General features: G+C 29.5%; 1 protein-coding gene across 3 annotated transcripts in view; it reads left to right on the top strand.

Annotated features, from left to right (window-relative positions):
• LOC106692712 (phosphatidylinositol-3-phosphatase SAC1) overlaps nt 1–23,543 on the top strand; it is a 51,725-nt gene that overhangs the window by 9,441 nt on the left and 18,741 nt on the right. For 2 of the 3 annotated variants that reach the window (XM_014438815.2, XM_067053029.1), the window contains exons 4-11: nt 663–794; nt 867–978; nt 3,878–4,065; nt 4,403–4,558; nt 8,409–8,488; nt 11,112–11,241; nt 13,332–13,439; nt 21,337–21,448. In XM_014438815.2, the coding sequence (XP_014294301.1) occupies nt 663–794; nt 867–978; nt 3,878–4,065; nt 4,403–4,558; nt 8,409–8,488; nt 11,112–11,241; nt 13,332–13,439; nt 21,337–21,448 (1,018 nt within the window). Of the gene's footprint in view, nt 1–662; nt 795–866; nt 979–3,870; nt 4,066–4,402; nt 4,559–8,408; nt 8,489–11,111; nt 11,242–13,331; nt 13,440–21,336; nt 21,449–23,543 lie in introns of all 3 variants that reach the window. The other variant, XM_067053028.1, reaches the window with a different exon arrangement.

Below are 23,543 nucleotides of genomic sequence, written 5' to 3'. Positions count from 1 at the left end.
TTTTTTAAAAATTGAATTTAAGTTTTTGGTAATTGGAAAAAAATAAACAATTCATATATAAGAATTATGAATTCACTTTTCGTTCTTTCTTATTTTTCTGGAAGCCTAAAATGAAAAGGTAATCTCGTGGAAGTGAACAATTTTAATCTTATTCTGAGCTTCTTAATGTTTCTGGGAATTTATTTTTAGTTCCTAAAATTTCCCCTCCACTCATTTATTCTGTTATTCAAATTTTAGTTTTTCCACTGCTGTTCCTTAGATCCCATGAGGTATGATTAAATAAAATTACAATTGTTTGTTATTTGAAACCATTTTTAATTGTTATGTCCTAGTGCATTTCATTCTTTCTGAAATCCTCATTTTCTATCTAAAAATAATTTTAGCTGTCCTTTTCATGTGGTGTTCTTCTTTTGATCACTTTACATTTATCACCAAAATTTTCATTCTCTCATCAAAGCCAGAAATGATTTTGTTTTTTATTAACATAAATATTGCAAAGTTTCTTTTTTAAATTGGTATTTTGATAATGGTATGTTTTTTGATAACTCAGATAAATTTATGATTATATTGTTGAAACCTTCTGTTTTTTAAAATTTAAATTGTACACAGATACTTTTCATTTTTTTAATGGTAACTAAACAATTATGGAATTTCGTTTTTAGAAAAGAATTGAAAAGGAGTATATATCAATGCTGGAGTCCATCCTTGCTACACCCCACTTCTATTTTTCATATTCCTATGACCTTTCTCACACTATTCAGAGATTGCATAATATATCACCTGACTTCTTTGAAGTAAGTTATGAGGTTGCTTAATTTTTTATAATATTTAAATTAAACAATAACCTCTTGGAATATGATTTATAGATGCCAATGTACCAGAGGGCTGAACAGAAGTTTGTTTGGAATGAATATCTTTTGTCTGAATTTGCCAAAAACTCTGGTGTCTCTCGGTTCTGCCTTCCAATCATTCATGGTTGTATCCTTTATATTTAGCAAATAAAATGGCCATACTAATCATGGCTATGGCTACTAATCATTTTCTAAATTAATAATCAATAAAATTCATTACTAATTAATTTTGGTATTGATATCAATGAGAGCTTTTTCTTCAAGTTACACATACAAAACCAATGTTTTTCATTTATTTAGATATATTGTAGGTTTCCTTTCTAGCAAAGGTATTTGTTACGATATGTTCTTTATTCGATCCTTAGTATAAGAAATCTTAAGGGAGATTTCTAGAACCCCTAGATGGGATGTACAGCATACTTCTATTATAAACTGATCACTTTAGGTTACAAAATTGACCAAACACGACCAGGATAGAATGGGAGAAGGGTTGGTGAAGGGCTTGGAAAGATTCATGTTCAGACACGTCCGTTTATTTTAATGAGGAAGATATATTGATTGATGAGTTAGATAGAGGTCATTTTTGGAAAGGTTACCATTGAAAAAAGCTAATAAGGCTAGGAATAAAAACTAGTAAAGAACTTTCAAAACTATATTATGTAGTTATTTATTTTCAGACTAATTATAGATTAAGACCATACCTGTGTTATAACCAAATTTAACATACCTCATTATTATGAGCATCCACCTTAATATATTCTAGAGTGCTTCTTTGTTTTTATTCCCTCCTTCGTCATTTCTAACATATAGAGGGTTATCTATAGGTTACCACCCTTTTCTAACTATGGTGAGATGATCAAATTCCACTCTGTGGGGTTGCCAGGAAATGAAAGTCGATCTACTTGGACGGATTTGAACAGACACCGCTGCAGTTATGTAGCTTAACTCCCTTAGCTACAGACAGCACTTATTCTAGAGTGGTTGCTCAAGTACCAACAATTTTGGTTAAAAATTTTAATTAACTAAAATGAAATTAAAATAAATTTATTTCTGCTGTGCTATTCCCTAAGAATACTAGAAGAGAACTTGGATAAGGAAAATTAAGAAAAGAATAGAAAAGGAGGGGGGGGGTAAAATAAAGATAGGAAAAAAAAAGAGGAGAAAACATAAAACAAACCTGTAAGCTTGAAATCTTACCACCAATTGGGTTCTGCACTACATATGGCCAGACTCAGAATTAAAAAATATGTTACGGAAATAACGAATTATTTTTTTAGAGGAAATGTTACAATTGGGTAAAAAATAAAAAGTAGAAAATATTTAGAAGAGGAAAGCGTGTGAGAGGTTGACGACAAATGGTTCTAGAAAATGTTAAAAATATATATATGTTACAGGGATGACAAAGTGTCATAAGTATTTAACAACAGTTAAAAAGAGGAAACGTATAAGAGGATGATGACAAATGTGTTAGAAAAAGTGAAATAGTATGTTACAAAGTGGGCCGAAAAAAAAAAAATTACTTTTTTAATAAATTAACTATTTATTAATAGTTAGCGAATATGTTAGTGATAAGTTGTGCTTGACAGTTTTTAAATTGATGGAAGAAGGTTCTAATTGGATATAGAAGCTTTCAGAGATGAGCCTTTTGTCATGGTTACGAACTGTAGCTGGAATAGACGTTTTTTCAAAATCGAAGGAATGATTTAAAGAAAGGGAATGTTCCAAAAATTTTGAGGCAGAATGATTATGTGAGGAAACAGAATATTTGTGTTGTTTGATACGGTCTTTTAAAAGGTTTTTGGTTTTGCCGATATAAGCAGAATTACAATTAGGAGTGTAGCAAGGGATGTGGTATACGATTTGTGTTCAGTGTAGAAGAAGGATAGGGTCTTTTAGTTTTGAGTAAATATTGGATAGAGTGTTGTGAAGTCTAAAAGCAGTACGAGCAATAAAAGCAATACAGAACCACCTTAATATATAATTTGATATGGTCTTTCTTCTAATTTAATTTCAAAATGTCTAATACTTACCTTCATATTTAATACCACTAGTTCCACTTGGAACCACTTCTTTAAAAAAAAAAACTGAAAAACCTTACACTGCCTCAAATTGATAAAATAACTGCAGAATTTTCACTTATTTCTCATAAGTTATAATCAACCTCCATCAATCATTTTATTATACAGCAAATACAAATATATAACTGCAATATATGATATCAGGACCTACAAATATTATTGGGAGTAACAGATGATTAGGGAAGATTGTTAATAAAAATAGCAGACAGTTTGGTAGAATCCATTGAAGAGAAGTCTTGGATAGAGGTTGGCCTAGCATAACTATATATTGTGACCAATTCGAGAGAAAGGGGAAGCGCGGTATCCATTGGGTTAAGCGTGTGGTTACTAACTCCAAAGACCTGAGTTCGAACCCCGATGGGCAGAAAATTGGTGGTCGAGCATGATTCTGACCAAATCACCTTGCACAACTGTTGGTCTAATAACAGTACTTCTTTACAAAGTACTGAAACCCTGACCCTTCATGGGTTGTAGCGGTATAGATTTTAATTTTTAATTCGAGAGGCAGGATTTAAACCAGCTAATAGTACTGTTAGGGACAGAAAGATATTGAGGAGAGTGCTATAATCAACTGCCTTAATTATTATAGAGAAATATAGAAGGATCACTATCGTTAGTTCTTGGTGTTCAATTGTGATTTGGATGTTGTGGATTATTTTTAAAAGAGTAAATGGTGTTGAGTTGTCTGGTCAAAACCCAGATATAGAGAGTTAATGGGGAAGTATTTCAGGATGTTAGAAAGTTGTTTTTTGAACAAAGTGTTTCAGCACTTTTGACATGTTAGAGATAGAGAGGAGAGAAATAGGATGGAAACAAGCTGTAACATACTGATATGTTGCCTTAAACATTATTTTTTTAATTTATGCCATAATAATACAATTTTTGACTTATTGTAGTACAGTTATTTTATTCTTTATTTTATGTTTATTATTCTTTAATAGTTAATAGATCTTTCAATTACATCTTGTATTTTAAATGGTAAAACCTTCAGTCTCATATTGATCTCCAGAAGATCTAAGGAAAGGGCTGGAACCAGACTATTTACTAGAGGAATAGACTCAAATGGAAATGTTGCAAACTTTGTTGAGACTGAACAGATTGTTGAGGCGAAATTTGAACGTGCTAGTTTTGTCCAGGTAAGCTTTCTTTGCTATTAACTAATTAGATATGATAAGATGAATGGAATACGGTCCGGGTGCGGTCAAAAAAAGAACTCAAATAGTAGATAATTATACTATTTTATTGAGCCAAATAAAATAAATTTAGGCTCAATAAAATAGTATAATCATCTACTATTTGAGTTCTTTTTTTGACCGCACCCGGACCATATTTCATTCATCTATACAAAAGTTTATTTTAAATTTATTGTCGGAAAATAAAAAATTATTATTTTTCTTTGAATAAAATTACTATTGATTTAAATTAAACACAGTAATTAAAGAATTAAATTTAATTATTTTAATGATTCTTTAGACAAGAGGTTCTATGCCATTCTTCTGGCAGCAGTATCCTAATCTGAAACTAAAACCACGCCCTACAATAATACAAGAAGAAAATCATACTGCTGCCTTCAGTAAACATTTTGAAACACAGCTGATGGACTATGGAAGACAAGTTATAGTGAATTTGGTCAGTATCAAACCAGATGTAATGTCATTTGAATTTAACCCAAGTTAGTTCTTTAATTGTTGTTTTTATCTATATTCACAGCAATAAATCCATTATTACTGTTACCCTTAACTGTTGATATATTCCTGTTGTTCTTAAATTAAATAATGTACCTACTGTATATTTTTAATTAAATGAAATAATATGTATAGGTATGTATATCAGTTCTGTAAATATGAAACCAAAACTCATGCATAGATGGCACTAGCCATCAATGTATTTACCATCAAACCACATCATTGTTTCCACATTCTCGTTTAGACATCTGATAAAGGTATTCCTTTCTTAAAAATGCAAGTTTCATGCAATGGCATAGTTTTAACAGTGTTGAACACAAATTTTGTACCTGGAAACTATGGAAGACATCTTTTATTACTTGTAATCATTTATAGAAAACTCATCAGAATTGAAAATACAAAACTCAGCAGAATCGTACTGAACGTTTGTTGAGGCCTATGGTGAGCATTCTCTTGATGAATTACAGCATTTAGAGTGGTTTGAGCAATTCAAAGTAGCAATGTTGATATTAGAATTGAAAAATATGCATTTGAAAGGCATAGGAAAGATCCAGAAGATGAGTAAATGAGTTCCATAAGAACTGAACAAAAGATAGCAGAAAAATCAATACTGGTGGCATAAATGTGAAATGTTGGCCACCTGGTACAAAAGAAAGTTATTTCTTCCTCACATTGTGCCTTGTAATAAAAAAGTAGACATATTTTGAAAATTGTAAGCAGAAAAGATCATGGATAACTGCAGGCAAATCATCAGCATCAACTGCAGGATCAAATCACTTCATATCTTACAAAAATGTATAGAAATGGCTCAATGACTGATTTACCTCAAAAGAGAGCAATTTTTTCAGCATGGAAGAGGATGCCATGTGATGATATGTGAGGACATTGTCAGATTTTGGAAAAATGTATATCTTGTGATAGACAATATTTCAAATTAAACATTGTTTTTCATTTTCATACAACAAACATATATTTTCTGTACAAATGTTCTCAATTCATATTTATGTACCCTGGTATAAGCGCTTAGGATATCAAATGTTTTATCTTCATTAATATTCATATTTAATCTTGTATGAATTTTTCCTTTGAATATAAGAGTATTATTTGATTTTCATGAAATCCATTTATATTAAGATGAGTATTTTTTATTGTTATTTACAGACATATTGCTTATTAAAGGAAGTTGATGTTACAACTTAAATTAACACCTCGATTTCATTTTATTGTCCTTATACCGAAAATATTTAATGTTGTTAAGTGCATTTACCAGGTATGTAAATATGAAACCAGAATTTTACTATACATGTTCAATATATGAAAATTATAAATAACATTTCATTCAAAGTATTCCCCATTGTGAGCTACACATTTTTCTTAACTCTGACAATTTGTGGATTTCAAACACAAAAAAAAAAAAAAAAAAGATTGAGCCCTTTCCGTACATGTTACAAGACATAAAGCACTCCTCAGCAAGTGTATGTACCATCAATGTAAATAAATAATAATCGAATGATGGAGTCTAATTTAGCGAGTAAACTGCATGCGAAAGTATTTCCCAACAAACACCTCAATCTGTGTTGCTACATTATCATGAAGCAGAATCATTTTGTGTTGGCTGTTTTGATATTCTGGTTGTTTTTCACCCTAAGCTTGATTCAAATATATTTATCATCAGTAACACTCAGTAATAATAGTTAAATAAGGATTTAACAGCTCATTATATAAAGCTCTCTTCTGATCCCACCAAACACAAAGTATTGTCTTTTTAAATTATGCTCATTACCTTATAGTGACGCTAGGTACATGTATTGTCATAAGTAGGTCTTAAAGTTTTTTCAGAGGTAATGATATAACCTATGGAGGTGAATATTTCAATTTTAATTAAATATCATAACTTATTTTATTATTCTTATGCAGTTTTAATGTAAAAATTAAAGCAACTTATCCTTGTATAAATGGAAAAAAAATATTAGTTTTTTCTGATTTTGTTTTTTTAGTTTTTGTGAACAGGTTTCGTAAGGGCTAGTTTTCTCATCACCAGCTATGTTCAAAGCAAAAGAAAAAAGTGTGTATATATATATATATACTGTTCCTTATTCATCCGTATGACTTTAATTCTCCACTCCTCTGAACTGCTGCGTTTAACAAATCCTTTCTAACCCAAGCTGCCTCTTCCTGAAACTCTATTCTATCTGTCATACATCATTCTCTGCTCTGAATAAATAGAATATTATATGCATGTGCATATTATTTTTAATTATTTAAAGAATTTTATTTTTCTATTATTATTATTTATGTCAATGAATTATAATTATTATTTATATTAAGTTTATTTTATATATGGCCACTCTGGTCTAGCCTAGGGATGGGATATCGAAAGAAAAATATCGATATTGATATCGATATCGATATCGGATAGCAATATCGATATCGGTATTATATCGGAACTAAAATATCGATATCGGTATTATATCGGAACTAAAATATCGATATTTTAAAATATCGAAAAATCGATATCGAAAATTTAACGAATTAAAGTAATGATAATTATAAAATGATAACATAGCAAGACATAGGAAGACATATTTTATGTCATACCTAATCAAAATACATAAGAAACTCTTAATAACCATGAAACAAAGCAACACCACGACAACCATAACAAATATAAACTAAAATATAATTGTTTTATTGAAGAAAATTTAAAAATAGAATATCGATATTTTATTTTGATAAGTATATATTTATTTCGATATTTCCTATTGTTGTAATCGATAGGGAATATGAGCATCAATATTCCGATATTATTTTATCGAAATATCGATATATTGTTTAAAATGACTAAAATATTATATAGAGATTTTAAAATAGGAATATCGATATTTTATATTGATAATTACATTTTTTTTTTTCGATTTTTTCTAATCTTCAATATCGATAATATTAACAATGTAGAATATCGAAATGAACATGAATTTATCAATTAAAAATATCAGAAAACTATTTTTAAACTTTTTATAAGATTTTCTTAATATTTTTTAATGAAATATCAAAATATCGTTTCTAATCTTTGATATCAATATTAATAACAATGTAAAATATCGAAAGGAACATGAAATTATAAAAATAAAATATCGAGATACGTTTTTTTAGCTTTTTATAAACTTTTCTTAATCTTTTACTAACGTTAGAAATAAATAATTATAAAAATGTCAAATATCGAAATGAATATGATGAATAATCAATATTAAATATCAAAATACTATTATAAGGCTTGAATATTTTCTTTAACAAAATATCGATATTTGGATTAAATAAAATCGGAATATCTTTGCCATATTATATTTCCTCCTGAATATATTGACTATTATCAATATTTCTTTTATTTATACATACTTTTAAGGTGCGACTTTTTTTTTTTTAGAAACCGATATTTCGATATTAAAATATCGGATATCGGAGACAAAATATCGATATTTCGATAATATCGATATCGATATCCCATCCCTAGTCTAGCCTACATAAAATGTATCCAAAATTTATTTTAAAGAAACTACGTCCTGGAATAGTAAAGCTATTTTTCATTTTATTTTAATATAGTGATCTAAAAGTTTCGAGTAAAAAAACAAAATGCTTTTTACATTAAGGTACTAGACAAATAAGCATCAGGGTTGGTATTATGTTAAAGGGTAAGTTTCCCTCCCTTAATCTGTTTCACCAGATTATTTTAGGTCAAAAATATTTGACATATTTACTTATATTATTCTTATTATTATTTTACTTTATTTTGTAAGGTTGACCATTCTGGCTCTGAGGGAAAGTTGGAAGAGTTCTATAGAAAGTTAGTAAATGAAGCAAATCATCCTGATCTAAAGTAAGTAGAATCTTAGTTAACTGTATACTTATATGTGGTTAATTGTTATAAAACTATTGTGTATGCACTATATTGTAAAGGAAAACATGTTCAGGGTGCTACGAAAAGCTTAGAAAAACTATGTCCTCTGAATAAGCTGACAACAAAGTAAAGAAATTTTGCACACCCAACATCACAAAAATGTCATTCCTTGTTTTCCAAAATTCTCTTCAATATTCAGAAAATTATTAAATTGAAATGAGGGAGAAAGTGTCTTGATTAGAAAATATGTATTATTTACTTGTAAAATTTAAAAGTTTATGAACTTTTTTATTTGGGGTTTAGCTTCCTTATGTTATCCAACTTAGGGTATGAAAGAGGGATTATCCTACATATTACCAACCTATTCTACATATAACCAAAGTGGGAAAGTCAAAATTTATTCCGAGTTTCCGCTATGAAATTAAAGTTCGCAGGATTTGAACTGGCTCTTTTTTCAACAAGAATATGCTAAGTTTGTGGTGCCACATACTTGGCCATCCAAGTTATCCTAATGAACTTTTAAATTAATTAATAAACAGTCTGCTGCCACGTAATACTGGTTTAAACCTATGAAGAGGGGAGAAATGGATTTTTACTAATTTAATTGATTTCCAGATTGCTGAATATGTTTTTACTAACAAGGAGAGGCTACAGATGTGGAAATACCAATTTCAATGAAAATGATTTGGTGGTACTTGGACAAAAAACTTAAGACATGTTTTCTACCTTTTCTAAATAAGGATTTAAAGTTCATCATGAACCTACTTATTTGTTTTTTCTTGTAAAATAGGAAAAAATATTTCTGGTTAAACTTTATGTAAAAAAACAACTAAATACTTTCAGGAAAGTTGGTGAAAAATTTTCTTTTAGGATCAAAGTAAAGAAGATTCGTTTTTAGCGTCCTTTAAAACCCTTAAATGAGGATTTTTAATCTAAATTATAAGTTTTTAGACCTGATGTTTTAGAGGATTTTATTTCATTGTCAATGTTGAAATGAAACGTTCATGTATACATTCATAACTCTTCAGGATTTTATTCAAATCCAACATTACCGCTACTGTTGGAGAGCTATATCTCTGTTGTTGTTTGTTTATGTAGGTATGGTTTGTTCCATTTTGTTTAACCCCTTCTAAGTTTAATGTAGATTAGTGAAGTCATCTCGAAGTTATTGAAATTTGATAAACTAAAATTGAAGGACCAGGCTCTGAAAATTCGTATTTTAGGTATAAAAAATGAATATCAGCTTTTTTTCTCCTTTCAAAAAATGATTCACTGCACTTTATTTGTCAGTCATCATAATATCATTAAAAAAAACAATAACGTTTCGGGGTGTCACCCCATTATCAGGTATCTACGACAAATTCTCAAATTCATCCTATGTGTATGAAGTACGTCTTCTACTGAAGGCCAGGCGCACATTCACTTTTGATTGGCTGGTGGGATTTAGTGGACTGTATGTAATAAAAATAATGATTAAATGAAACATGATTCTATTGTATAAGTTACAGGTGGCCGAAATAAAACAGTTATTGTTAGAAGTGTTAATTATTTTAGAATGATTTGGCTATGGAAAACTGTTGATATGGACGTGGTGATTATGGATGTTAATTAAGATGAATTAGGTGGACTTACTCCGTTATCCAATTACTCCCTCTTCATTTGTTAATTTCTCTATAATTCCTTCATTTCTTGATCTCTCTCCTCCTCTGCTCCGGGGGAAGGGGGTCACTTCAGAGTCTTTCTACTCACTCATTTTGCACTAAAGCTGATAGCAGTGAAGAAAAGGAACTACTGTTGGCAAGAAAAGATGGCTCTCTAGTGCCAGGCTGCTTCTTCTCCCACAGAGAGCACTGGAGGAGGTGCTTTTGTTGTTGGCCACATGGGGCGTTGGTAGTGCCTGCATTATGGGAGCCCCTATCCAATTCAGACTTTCGGTTACCTTAGGTTACTCGAAACACTTGATGTATCACAATTTCTTTTTTAAAATTCAAAACAATTACGTGATTAAAACATCTTGTAAATTACATTTTGTTTTCTCTTTATTAGTCTTATAATGCTAACAATAACATATTTACATATTTTTTTATTTACATGAGGACTGTCTAATTTTTAATAACTTTTTTTTAATCATTTGTTTTGCATAATTATTACCTCCTATCTACTGAATTTTTTTTTATTTATGTTTTCAGGTTTGTATGTTATTTCCTTTTTATTTTTCTCTGCATTAAGGTTGTTATCTCATTTTAGTTTTTCTACCTTGGTAAAGGCCTGAAATTCAGGTCAAAATGTCGACACAAATAAATAAGTTTTACTTATTTGTATGTATACTATTACTGACAGCAACCCATGACCATTTTATCCTCATATAGAAGTAAACTTCCTCCACTGAGATTTTTTGATCAAGTCTTATATTTGGTCAAGTGAAGCATTTGAACCATTTTGTATTAGACATCCTGTATAGTAGTAGTATTTTATTTGTGAGAATGTCCTTGAAGTCTTAATAAAGGAACTTGGTCTAATATGTCAAATTTTATGATTTTATAAGTGTTAATAACCTTAACATGAGTATTTTGTTTGTAATATTTTCCATTTTATTGTGCAGGTATGAAGCTTTTGACTTCCACAGAGAATGTTCTAAGCTACGGTATGATAGATTAAAGATTCTCATAGATCGCCTAGCCTATGATTTAGAACAGATGTCAGTGACTATGATTGTTGGTGATGGAACAGTTGTAAGACAAAGCTTTATACATTTTTTAAAACCTAAAGTCTATTTTATTAAAATGCTTATTGAAATATAATTATTATTTAGTCCTTTGACTTTATTTAAAATAAATTTGAATATTGTAAACCTAACAAATTTCCTTATTTATATGAGAATATTCAAAAAGTATCCAACCAGATTGTATTGAAATCTTTATTGGATTATTTATAGATAAAAAAAAAATAACATTTTGTACAAAATACTTATTGACTTAAAAATTGTGGCTTATCACATTCTTGTCCCTATATTTTCTTGGAAGAGGCATTTCACCTAAATATTCAAGGAATTACCTTAAGACATCCTGTTATTATCAAGAGATAAAATTAAACGTTTTAAAATCTGTGAATTTTTTGCTTTAATCAGGTGTTTTTTACCTCGTAAACAGGTCAAGAATATACATAAACCTTCCAAAAATTGACTGCTGTTTCTTGGTGAAAAACTTACCTGGTGATTTGAAGTTGAAATTATGTTTAATTCACTAAGCAGAAAATCCTAGAGCACTTAAAGAGGAAGAGAAAGTTTTGCTTCCAGTCAGTACCAGAAATAAAATAAAAATGCTTGGATATCTGCTTTAATATTTAAAGATTGGTTTAGATTAAAATAAGTTAATCGAACTTGTTTGTGTTTTTCATTGACCGCACCCCCAACCATCTTCTCCTCATTCATCATCCACGGTCAACTATCTCTCATAATTATAATATATAGAACTTAATAAATAGCATTGGAGACTCATGTGTTAAAGTAAAGAGTTGACATAAAGGTTTTCTGGAAATAATTATGCCTGCAAAACCAGCAACAATGGTGTAAACTATATAATGGCTTCATGACATTTACTCTTGACTGTCTAAAATAAACTTAATTTAATCCTTGTCAAAATTTTAAATTCGGAAACAATTATTTTACCCAACATGAAATAACATTTTGTGAAATAATCATTTAAAAACAAGATTCGAGTAAAATTATAGAATGAATTATTTCAAAAATAATTTGTTTAGGTTATTTAATGATCAACTTTTAAAATGTTATTTCAAATAAATTTTGTTCGGGTCTACTGTAAACTCGATGTTCAAGGAAGTTAGTTATTTTTTAGTTTATTACTCTTCACCTTCGCCCTTCAATTGCATATGCTGTTGATCATTTTAAGAAATTTTCAAACTAGTAAAAGATTTATAGTTACTAAATTTTATGAATTGGGACTACACAAAATAATCCACTACTTTTAAGATTAATCTCTGAATAGAATAAGCAACACAGAAAGGGGAAAGATAACACTAGGACAGCTGTAATGACAAGGGATGATGTCTTACTTCCTTTATTGCAGGTTTTGTATAGTCAAAACGTTTATAAGTTTATAGAAAATTAACTAATGAACAGATTTAGGTTTTGTATAGTCAAAACGTTTACAAGCTTATAGAAAATTGACTAATGAACAGATTTACATCAAACTTTGCAAATTATAGTTTTCTAAGCAAATCTAACATCCAAAAGTGTTTTCACTAAAGTCTATGACATATGTATATACCTCTTTCTTAATTGAACAACAATGAAAGTAAGGAAGAAGTTGATTAGAATGTCAAGACTTAAAAGGAAAAGTCACAATATGTTTTGAAATATTTTTCAAGATATGAAAAATAAATAAATAAAAGAGGGGTTGTATTCTACTAATTCTTGTCAAATTATTTATTTATTTATTTTTTACTTCCTGAGACTACTTAAATGTGCCTCTACAACTTCATTATGCATATATCGATAATTAAGTACTTTAAAAAACAATTGGAGTACATATTTTTTTAAAATCCTTCTGATTTTGATCATTCAACTTTTGCACACATTTTCAGAAACCAGTTGTGTGAAAAAGTCAATGGCTTTCTGTAATCTGTTTTTTCTATACATGAATGGGGAACATATAAATTGATCTTTCATATGTTTAAAATTTTGTTCTTTTTTGAAAATCATATTCTGGGAAAGTTAATTATGACTATTTCCTTGATTATTATTAATTTCAATGAAAGGTATATCATTGTAAAAATCCTTGATATCAACTCTTTTTAATTCTAGATATCCCAGCAGGAAGGTGTATTCAGGACAAATTGTATTGACTGCTTGGACAGGACTAACGTGGTGCAATCTTTATTGGCTCGAGCCAATCTTACATATATTTTACAGGTACTTTTTGTGTTTTTATAATACTAATACTAATCTAGTTTAGTTGTTATAAGTTATTTTTTGGTACTAAGATGAATAAAATAAAACTTTTAGATGAATAGAAAATGGACTTTCTCATATTAATCAATATGGTTTAGCTGGTAATTATTTTTCAACATATGCATATCGGGTGTTTGTGATATTTTCAATGTATTATTGGGTTCTAGAGTTCGGGATTTAATAGTATAGTTACTATCTTTGAGATTACCATCTAGAAATCTAGAAATTAGAATTTACAGATGTAACCCCTTAGTAGCAGTCCCCTTAAGTAAGTGTACCATACTGATTTATCTAATTCAAGAAAGCTTTGTCTATTTATTACATGGATATGATATTTGAAACAAGGACTCAACATTAATCTTAAGAAAATTAGTTTATTACTCTTCTCTTTTAAATGGAAATTTAATTCCTTCTGTCCTGGAAGGAAAACACTCATAATAACAAAAGAGGTCCAATGTTTAATTATGATCCTGGATTAAAATACTCAGATGAAGCACCTCAATGAACATGATTGTTGGAAGTTAATTCCTTATTGTGGTCTTGTAAAAAAATGTTTTTTCCTGCTGCCACTGAAGCAATAAGAGCATGGAACTTGTGCTCAAAATCACTCAACTAAATGAGGCTTGAAATGATGCACTCAGAATAAAATGAACCGAGAATTATAAACAAGAGAATTAAGCCCTTGTCTGGTACACTGATCAGTTATGGATAGCCAAAAGGGCCTGAGTAGTTATACCTAATTTAAAAAAAAAAATCTTGGGGGTTCGTACTCAAGTCTTCATTGTTTCATGAGGTATAGTTCAAATATTTCAATTAGATAAACCTAGTAGAAACAAATCTTTATCACCTGCAGTTTTATACTAACTGCTTAATTTGAGAATTTCAAATTCATGTTCAAATTTTAAAATTCTGAAGAAAAATTTACATAAGTTTCTAAACCAACTAGCTACTTTACCTTTATTTTTCAATTTTTATTTATTCTGCTACCTATTTTTATTTCTAGATAACAACAGTAAGAGAAATAAATTGTATAATACTAAACAAATCAAAAGTTCACATTTATTTAATCAGGCTAATTAGCAGGTGAATATGAAATGAATATTGTCATGCTCTTTACATGAAACCGGATGTAAATTTTTTTGATAAGTACAATAATTTGCTATATATGCTATTAGTTACAACCATTTGGAATCCTTTTGACATATTAGGTACTGGGTATGTAGTTTGTACAGAAATGTTCTAGTGTAGTTGGTTTTAGTGGCTTATTTAATTTTTTGGGATGCTATACACAAAGCTGACTGACATACAACAAAATTTGTTTCAGGAATTAGAGAAATCATAAAAAAAAAAAAAACAACAACACTAAAAATGAAAAAAATTACTAACGTTTTAAGCAAACAATAATCCAGTATTACCATATTATTACTCTATTATAAGAGGTGCAATTACCAACAATTCATGTTTTTATTTTTTTTTGTTCAATTTTTGGTTCTTACAATATAGTCAAGTCAAATGAAATTCAAAAAAGGCTTGAAGTGGTGCAATGTTCTTTTTTAATTTTTTTCAGTGGCTTATTTTATGTTTTTGGAATGCTACAAATGAATTTAATGTTGTCAAACAAAACCTTTTTCAACAAATTTTAGAAATTATAAAAAAAAAAATCATCTTTTTTTGGCTTATAACTTACTTGTAAAGTTGGCATTTAACCCAAAAGGTTAATTAATATTAAATTAAAGAGGACGAAATTACCTACAGTTTATGTTCTAATAATTCTTATGCACTATGTGTGGATTTCTAGCAATAGTTTTGTCAAATGTAGTTCAAAAAGGGCTTGAAGTGGAAAGTTCTGGTGTATTTATTTTTGAGTGTCTCACTTGGATGTTTTTGGGATGCTAAATATGAACCTGATGTGGTCCAGCAAAAACGTTTTCAGCAAATATGAGAGATCTTTATAAAAAAAAATTAATAAATAAAACTTATAATTTTTTTTATTTTTGGCTTATAACTTTCAAAGTAATAAGCAAAAGGTAGTTCTGTATTAAAATAAAGAGGAGAACATTGGCTATAAATTATGTTAAATTAATTTTTTCTTACTATGTGAAGTAGTCTGCTCCAGTAATGCAATAGTTCAATGTTTTCAAACAATGTTTGAATGCATGGATAGCTGCCCATTGTTTTCTATCAAACCCTTATTGGATTGAGATAGTTTTTACCTAGTCCTGGAGAATGCTATTAGACCTGGAATCTTAACATTAATATTACTGTGATCCTTGGTTTCTGGTAATCTTGTTGTTGAAAGAAGTTTAATGCAACAAAAAAGAGGAAGTTCTGGTGTAATAGTTTTATTTTCTTGGAGTGCTACTCACAAATCTAACATTCAATATAACTTTTACAACAAATGTGAGAAATCATTAAAGAAATACTAAAAATCACATTTTTGGTTTTAAATTTTTGGCTTATAACTTACAAAGTAAGAATTTAACACAAAATATGGTACAATATTAAAAGAAAGAAGACAAAATTACCTACAATTCATGTTATAATTGTTCTTACAATGTGTACTTTTCTTGTTATAATTCTGTCAAACTGAGTTAAAAAAGGGCTGAAAGTGAAAAGTTATAGTGTCATTGATTTTTTGGGGATGCTGAACACAAACTGAAGTTTACCAAAGAAAATAGTGATTTTATTGAAGTTATGGGCCTAATTTTCATGGGGATTTCCAATATCTCTATCTTTTCCTCATCCTCTAAAAATGGAATTGGGTAATATTTGTTAATAATTTTGAAAATACTAAACTATGACCTTCATATTCCTTTTGTCCTTGACCTCATACCAACCAAATTCTCAAAATTTCACATAAACCTTTATAATTATACTAATCCTTTGGTTCAATACTGATCTAGTTCCACCTATCCCTACAATCCACCTCGAAGGATGAAATGGCAGTGGCCAAGTAAATACTTATTGTTAAAAAAAAAATGGACAATTGGAGTTCTGGCAATGGTCAGATGACTTGTTCAACCTCCACTGGCTCATTACCAATGATGCGGTGAGAGGGATGCGCTGGGATCTCAACAAGCTCTGCTCTACCCCGCAACATAGGGAATAGAGTGGGCTCAGGGATCCTCAGTCGACTGTGTAATATTGTATATAAGAGTGTAAATGTGACTAGAGATTGTTTTATTTATTTATTTATATTATTATTTTATTTTATTTATTTATTTTTTCATGACCATAGTTTGATTGTGTTAATTTTCTTTATCCTTCGGTTTGTATATATTTAGACAGAGATTTTATTTATTTTTATGTGTTTTTTTTTTCATTTATTTGTTTATTTTTATTCTTAAGTTATTTTATTTTAGTATGAATGTGATCAGTCATCACTATTACCTATTTCCCAAAATGTGGCAGACTGTAATAACTATTAATAAATAAAGTTTTGAAATATAAAAAAAAATAACAATATTTATTAACAGATCAAGACTCACTATCAAGAATCAGTTACAAATTATATCTGTTGAAATATTAAATAATTATAATATTACATAGCATTTAAAAAAATAAAAAGTAATATACACTTTTTTTTATATATTTTAGAGCACTATAATAATAAAGAAAAAAGGAAAATGAAATTTCTAAAAACTACACTATTTTTATACAGATTCACTCTCTTTATATACAGGTTGTCCCACTATACAGTCTCCAGTTCTTCTCTAGCACACTTAACTGAGGAAGTTTAAAAGGAATAGTGTAATTTTTTTATTTATACAAATTATGATAGAAAATAAAATTTCACCACAAATTTCCATTGTGCATGTTTTTGATCCCTCCCATCATGAAGGCAAAAACTGTCAAAAATTGCAAACAATTTTTTTTATGTTTTGACAATTAACCTACTAATGGTAAGGAAAATTGAACAAAGTTAGAAAATGAAATTATTTTAGAATTCAGTTTATCATAAGAATCCGTAATCATAAATTGAGTTTACTCAACAGACTGAGGAGGCTAAAATGGCTGTCAAGATAAATGATCTCAGTTAAAAATGCCCCAATTATGACGGATCCTTATGGGAAATTCAATTTAGAAACAATTTAGTGAAAAATTGTTTGAGTTTTTGGTGATTTGGCTTCAGGACTTATCAGACAAAAAAAACTTCCTCAGTTAACTAGAGAAGAACTGGAGACTGTATAGTGGGAGACCCTGTATATGAAGAGAGTGAATCTGTATAAAAATAGTGTAGTTTTTAGAAATTTCCTTTTCCTTTTTTCTTTATGATTATAGTGCTCTAAAATATAAAAAAAAAGTATATATTACTTTTTTTAATTTTTAAATGCTATGTAATATTATAAGTATTTAATATTTCAACAGATATATTTTGTAACTGATTCTTGATAGTGAGTTTGATCTGTTAATAAATATTGTTATTTTTTTTTATATTTCAAAACTTTATTTATCGATAGTTATTACAGTCTGCCACGTTTTGGGCAACAGGTAATAGTGATGACTGATCACATTCATACTAAAATAAAATAACTTAAGAATAAAAGTAAAAAAATAAATGAAAAAAAAAAGAGTATATAAAAATAAATAAAATCTCTGTCTAAATATATACAAACCGAAGGATAAAGAAAATTAACATAACCAAACTATGGTCATGAAAAAATAAATAAATAAAACAATTTCTAGTCACATTTACACTCTTATATACAATATAACACAGTCGACTGAGGATCCCTGAGCCCACTCTATTCCTTACGTTGAGGGGTAGAGCAGAGCTCGTTGAGATCCCAGCGCATCCCTCTCACCGCATCATTGGTAATGAGCCAGTGGAGGTTGAGCAAGTGCGCTAAAGCTGCAAACACTCAGTTTGAATGGAGCATCTGACCATTGCCAGAACTCCAATTGTCCATTTTTTTTTAACAATACGTCTCTTGGCCACTGCCATTTCAACCTTCGAGGTGGATTGTAGGGATAGGTGGAACTAGATCAGGATTGAACCAAAGGATTAGTATAATTAGAAAGGTTTATGTGGAATTTTGAGAATTTGGTTGGTATGAGGTCAAGGACAAAAGGAATATGAAGGTCATAGTTTAGTGTTCTGTTGGAAACGTAATAGGGTGCATTGACTATGGTTCTAAGGATTTCGTATTGAAAGGATTGGATACGTTTGATGTTCAACGGTTTAGCTGTTCCCCAAAGTTCAAGTCCAGATTTGTCTGAGTATAGTTTTATCAATCAGAAGTTTGTTTTCTAGTGAGAGATGAGAGGTCCTGCTGAGCATTCAGTGTTGTTGGCTGACTCGTCTGTTGAGTTATTGTCTTTTAATTTTAGTATGTTGGTTCTAGGTGAGTCTTTTGTCTAAAATGAATCCAAGATATCGCAATGTGTCGGATCTAGGTAAAGAAATATTATTAAAAAGAACATGTGGGCGAAGGGTAAAAGTCACATAGGTGCATTTTGATTCATTAGCTTTTATCCGCCATTTATTGCACCATTGCTCAACCTGGGTGAGGTGTGTTTGGAGATTTGATAAGGCTGTTACAGGATCAGGATGGGAGGATAGGATAGCTGTATCATTGGCGAATGTTGCCAGAATGTGTATAGATTGATGGGAATGTCAGCAGTGAAGAGGATGTAGAGAACAGGACCCAAGACACTGCCTTGGGGAACTCCTGCCTTGACCGATAGATATTTGAGTACTCAGAACCTCTGCAAACTTAAAAGGAGCGATTTGAGAGTTAGGAGTGGAGGATAAGGTATAAGGTTTGAGGTAATATGGACTTGAGCTTGAAAAGCAATCCGGCATGCCTTACCCGCTCAAAAGCTTGCGCTATGTCCAGAAAGGCACCCGAGCAGTATTGTTTCTTTTCAAGAGCTGAAGAGACATTGTCAATGGCTCTAAGGCCTTGTTGAACTATAGAGTGCCTAGGGCAGAATCCAAATTGATATGTGGGAAAACTCTGTGATTCAACTTTAGAGAGGATACGTTTTAGGAGGATTTTTTCAAAAATTTTTGAGAGGATTGCATATGAGCTAATAGGTCTATAGGAAGCAGGATTATTAAAATATTAATATTAACATTTTTTTTTCAATTTTTTCTTTTCTCTTCTATTTAGGGAAGGGTAAGGAATTTTATTTAAGGTGAGGAAAAGTCAGGGTTTTCGTCTGACAGGCTCTTGTAGTTACCCTGTATATATATAAAGTTAAAAAAGGTACCAGATGTAAGGAATTTTATGGGAAAATCTCAAAGGAGGCAGGAATTGGTTGAAATTTATCCATACCCTCTTTAAGAGACAATCTACTTGGACTTAAAAAGTGCACATCATTTTCTAAGAACTGGTGGTCAACTGAACTTTGTCAACTCAATGCCTGGTGTCATTTTAAATATTTCAACAATTTAAAGTATTTTATTTCTCATTACAACCTTGTTAGTCTTTTAAATTAAAATATGAGTGTTAATTAAATTTTGAACCTTTAGAAAACTTAATTCACATAAAATATTAAGTTTTATAAGCTCTTGTGGTCGGTGTATCATATCAAATAAATGCATGCATCCATATTTGTTTTATATAGATAGTATTGTTCTAATGTCTTTGAGAAAACTTTACCTCAAAATAGCACTAATTCAATTATTTAAAATTATGAAATGTAACATATGTGTATTTATAACATACAATTGATCAAATAAATGTTATTTATCAGTATATATGCATTAAGCTAGCTAATTAATACATCCAATAACCCTATCTTTCAAAAACTTTCTTCATTTATAAATGGTAATAATTCTTAATTTAAAATTATGAAATAAATTATAACTTTTTAAATACAAAATATGCACATTTTTCCTTAGCCACTAAAATAATTATATTTTCTTTACACAATTATGCAATTTATACAAATCTTTTTTTCACAATGTTAATTTTTCATTGTCCAACTTCCTATGTCTTTTTACTTTTCATGGCAACAGTTAACACTTATTGATTTAATTTTACTATAGATATGTTTATCAATTCTTTTTTATAAAGATAATTATAAAAAATAATGGATGTTATTAGAACTCATAGGACTTTTTACCTCAATTGTAAACTAGCTTATAGAGTAATTATCTTTGTTGATTATAGCGTCATTGTATTTTAGAAGTAGGAAGATTATTTGAATATTTTGTCATTTATTCTATAACTAAAAGATTATTAAATATATATGAGTGTTTGTGTTTATAGTTATTTGTGTATGTGTGTATATATATATATAAAATTTGTCATCTCCTATTATAACTAAAAGATTATTAAATATATATGAGTGTTTGTGTTTATAGTTATTTGTGTATGTGTGTATATATATATATAAAATTTGTCATCTCCTATTATAACTAAAAGATTATTAAATATATATCATCTCCTATTATAACTATGCCTTCAATTTTTCCAGTAAAAGGTTTTGGTAAACACACCTTGGAATCAACACTTAGCAGACCTTTTCTTTTTCTTCATAACCTCTTTCCCTCAACCTCTAAATGTTTTACTGCATAAAAGTGGTATTAATAATCAAAAAATTACATGATTCTACAATCAGGAATGATCATTTGTTCTGAAAATCGTAGTTGTGTTCAAAGGATTTTTGCAATACCATTTCCAGAGTAGTTTCTTTGAAAAAAGAAAAGATACCATTGGTCAATAAAAAAACAAAGTTTTTTCTTATTATTTTATCCCTAGGAGGCCTCTTTAATTTTCGTATGATGCCTTTTGCTTATGGGATAGTTTTCCTCTGAATCATATTGGAAAAAGAAATACAGATAAATTTAGTGTAACGAACTGTGTGAATTTTATTTAAAATCCATTTATAACTTTTTTGTCTGCAGAGACTTACAATATTAAAGAAAGGACAAACAGTTGAGGATCAAGTTGGTCTTGAAAACACATTTAAAATACTCTGGAGTGACCATGCAGATCTAATATCAATCCAGTATTCAGGTATTAATTATGATTGAAATTCATTAAAAACTCATAACTGAAAAATATAAAAATTCAGTTTAGATTTATAAATAAATAATGATGGAGAGTTATTACACTCCAGCTCATACTTTGTATTTTCATCTGCCCCTAAATGCCTTATCTCTACTAAGATTTTCAGTTACATAATATTTTTATACAATAAAAATATAATATTTTGTTTCACTTCTTATTCCATCACCTAAAATATCAGTCTCACCCACTTTACGACTTAGCTTGGACCTTCAGTAGGATCTACAAGGGTGGATATAAAATATGTTAATTTTTCAAAGTAGAATGTGCATGGGGGGAAAGTATAGTAATTTGAAAGATAATAATTTAAACTATAGTTATTTATTTTTCTGGTTCCAGAAACACATCGTTCGGCTGGTACTTAGTTCTATAATATGTTAATATTGGTGGTAAATCTACGTTGTAAGCCATACTGGTAATCTATTACAATAAGTGTGCGTGCGTGCATTGTGTGATTGTGCATGCGTATTTATGTATGTATGAATGAATCAGTTCTCCAAAGAAATTTCAATATCAGCAAAAAATAAAAATGGTAATGACTGGTGACATGAAGATAATAATGTCTATTGTGTTCTAATGAATAGTTGATAAATTATAGTAATTTTTTATTCAATAATTACTATTGTTTTGATCTAGATTTGCAATATTAACATTAGAAATCCCTTATATAATATCTGTTACGGCGGGTAGGGGTTCAAAACGAACCTTTACTAGTCCAACTGTGAAAAGAAAAGAATCGCCGAATTTTGTTATTTTTGTATTTTTAAATAAGTGAACATAATAAAAGGAACACAAAATATTTAAAAATACACAAACTAGAAAAAAAAGAAAGCTTAAAACTATTACAAAATTAAATGAATTAGACAAAAGAGAGAGAAAAAGTCTTATATCACCGGTGATTGGTGGGGCCCCGGTTGTGGTTGTTCTGAGTGGATATTCTCGTGGAAGTAGATCGACAAAAGGACGTACATCCGCCTGCCTTGGTCTCTTGGAGGATGAGTCAAAGTAGTCCGCCCGCCGTGCGTAAAATGATGTAGATGACGGAGATGGCCAGGATGCTGGCAGCTACGAGTGCGTAGTGAGTAGACAAAGGAGACGATATGTGTGGGCACACTGAGACGGTTAGATGTCATCTGTCTATTCCTCAGTACAAAAAACAACAGAGAGTAGTTGCTTTGTGTTTTCGACTTAATAAAAATCACATGTTCCAATAATCGATTTGTGGACCATATGTTGGCCTCAACAATATCTTTATTGTTTGACTATGAGATCACTAGTGTTGTATATTAATTATTGTATTCATAGTTAATGATAATTTCAAAAATTGTGTATATTTTATGTTTAATGGATATATGCATAGCCATCTTTTTCTATGAATATTCTTCAACACTTGGCAAACTTTAAATAAAAAAACTGGGCCTCTTGTATCCTATCCATTAGCCTTGAATTACTCTGATCTCATGATAAACTAAGCTACAGAATAAAATTGACCCAAACTCTGTATGTAAACTGTTATACATTATCTTAATCTCATAATGATGTCCTCTAATAAGTATGGTTCTAGTAATGAAGAAATCGATCTGCAAACATATATTGAGATTGAGTTTTTAAAATTCTTTAATAGTACAGGTATGTGAATTAATAATCTAATCTAACCACTGCTTTGGTAATTTTTAAAAGAGTCAAAAATGTTTACTCTGCTGATAGTAATAAATTAATTAATAGAATGTGTTGATATTTTGACGGATACCATATATTTATGGTTATAGGTATTCTCTGTATTAAACTTTATGGTCATCTATTAAACATACTGGCATTTATAACACTTGTGTGTCTGTTGAACCTAGAATTCTTATTCTTAGGTATGTTCTGTTACTAATATTACCCCTTCCTTAACTTGTACAGTTCGCTATTCTTGTGTTATGTAATGAGTCATAATGCTTTTGAATTGGCTGATAGTTTTTTCATCTGTTTCAGCTGTATAAGAGATGTTGAGATAGGTCAAGGTTTTTAAAAATTGAGTAAAATTGCTGATTGAGTATAT

The sequence above is a fragment of the Halyomorpha halys genome, unplaced genomic scaffold, assembly GCF_000696795.3.
Source record: "Halyomorpha halys isolate HHAL.00 unplaced genomic scaffold, Hhal_1.1 Scaffold68.1, whole genome shotgun sequence".
Taxonomy (NCBI): Eukaryota; Metazoa; Arthropoda; class Insecta; order Hemiptera; family Pentatomidae; genus Halyomorpha; species Halyomorpha halys.
This window is presented reverse-complemented; position numbering and strand designations above follow the sequence as displayed.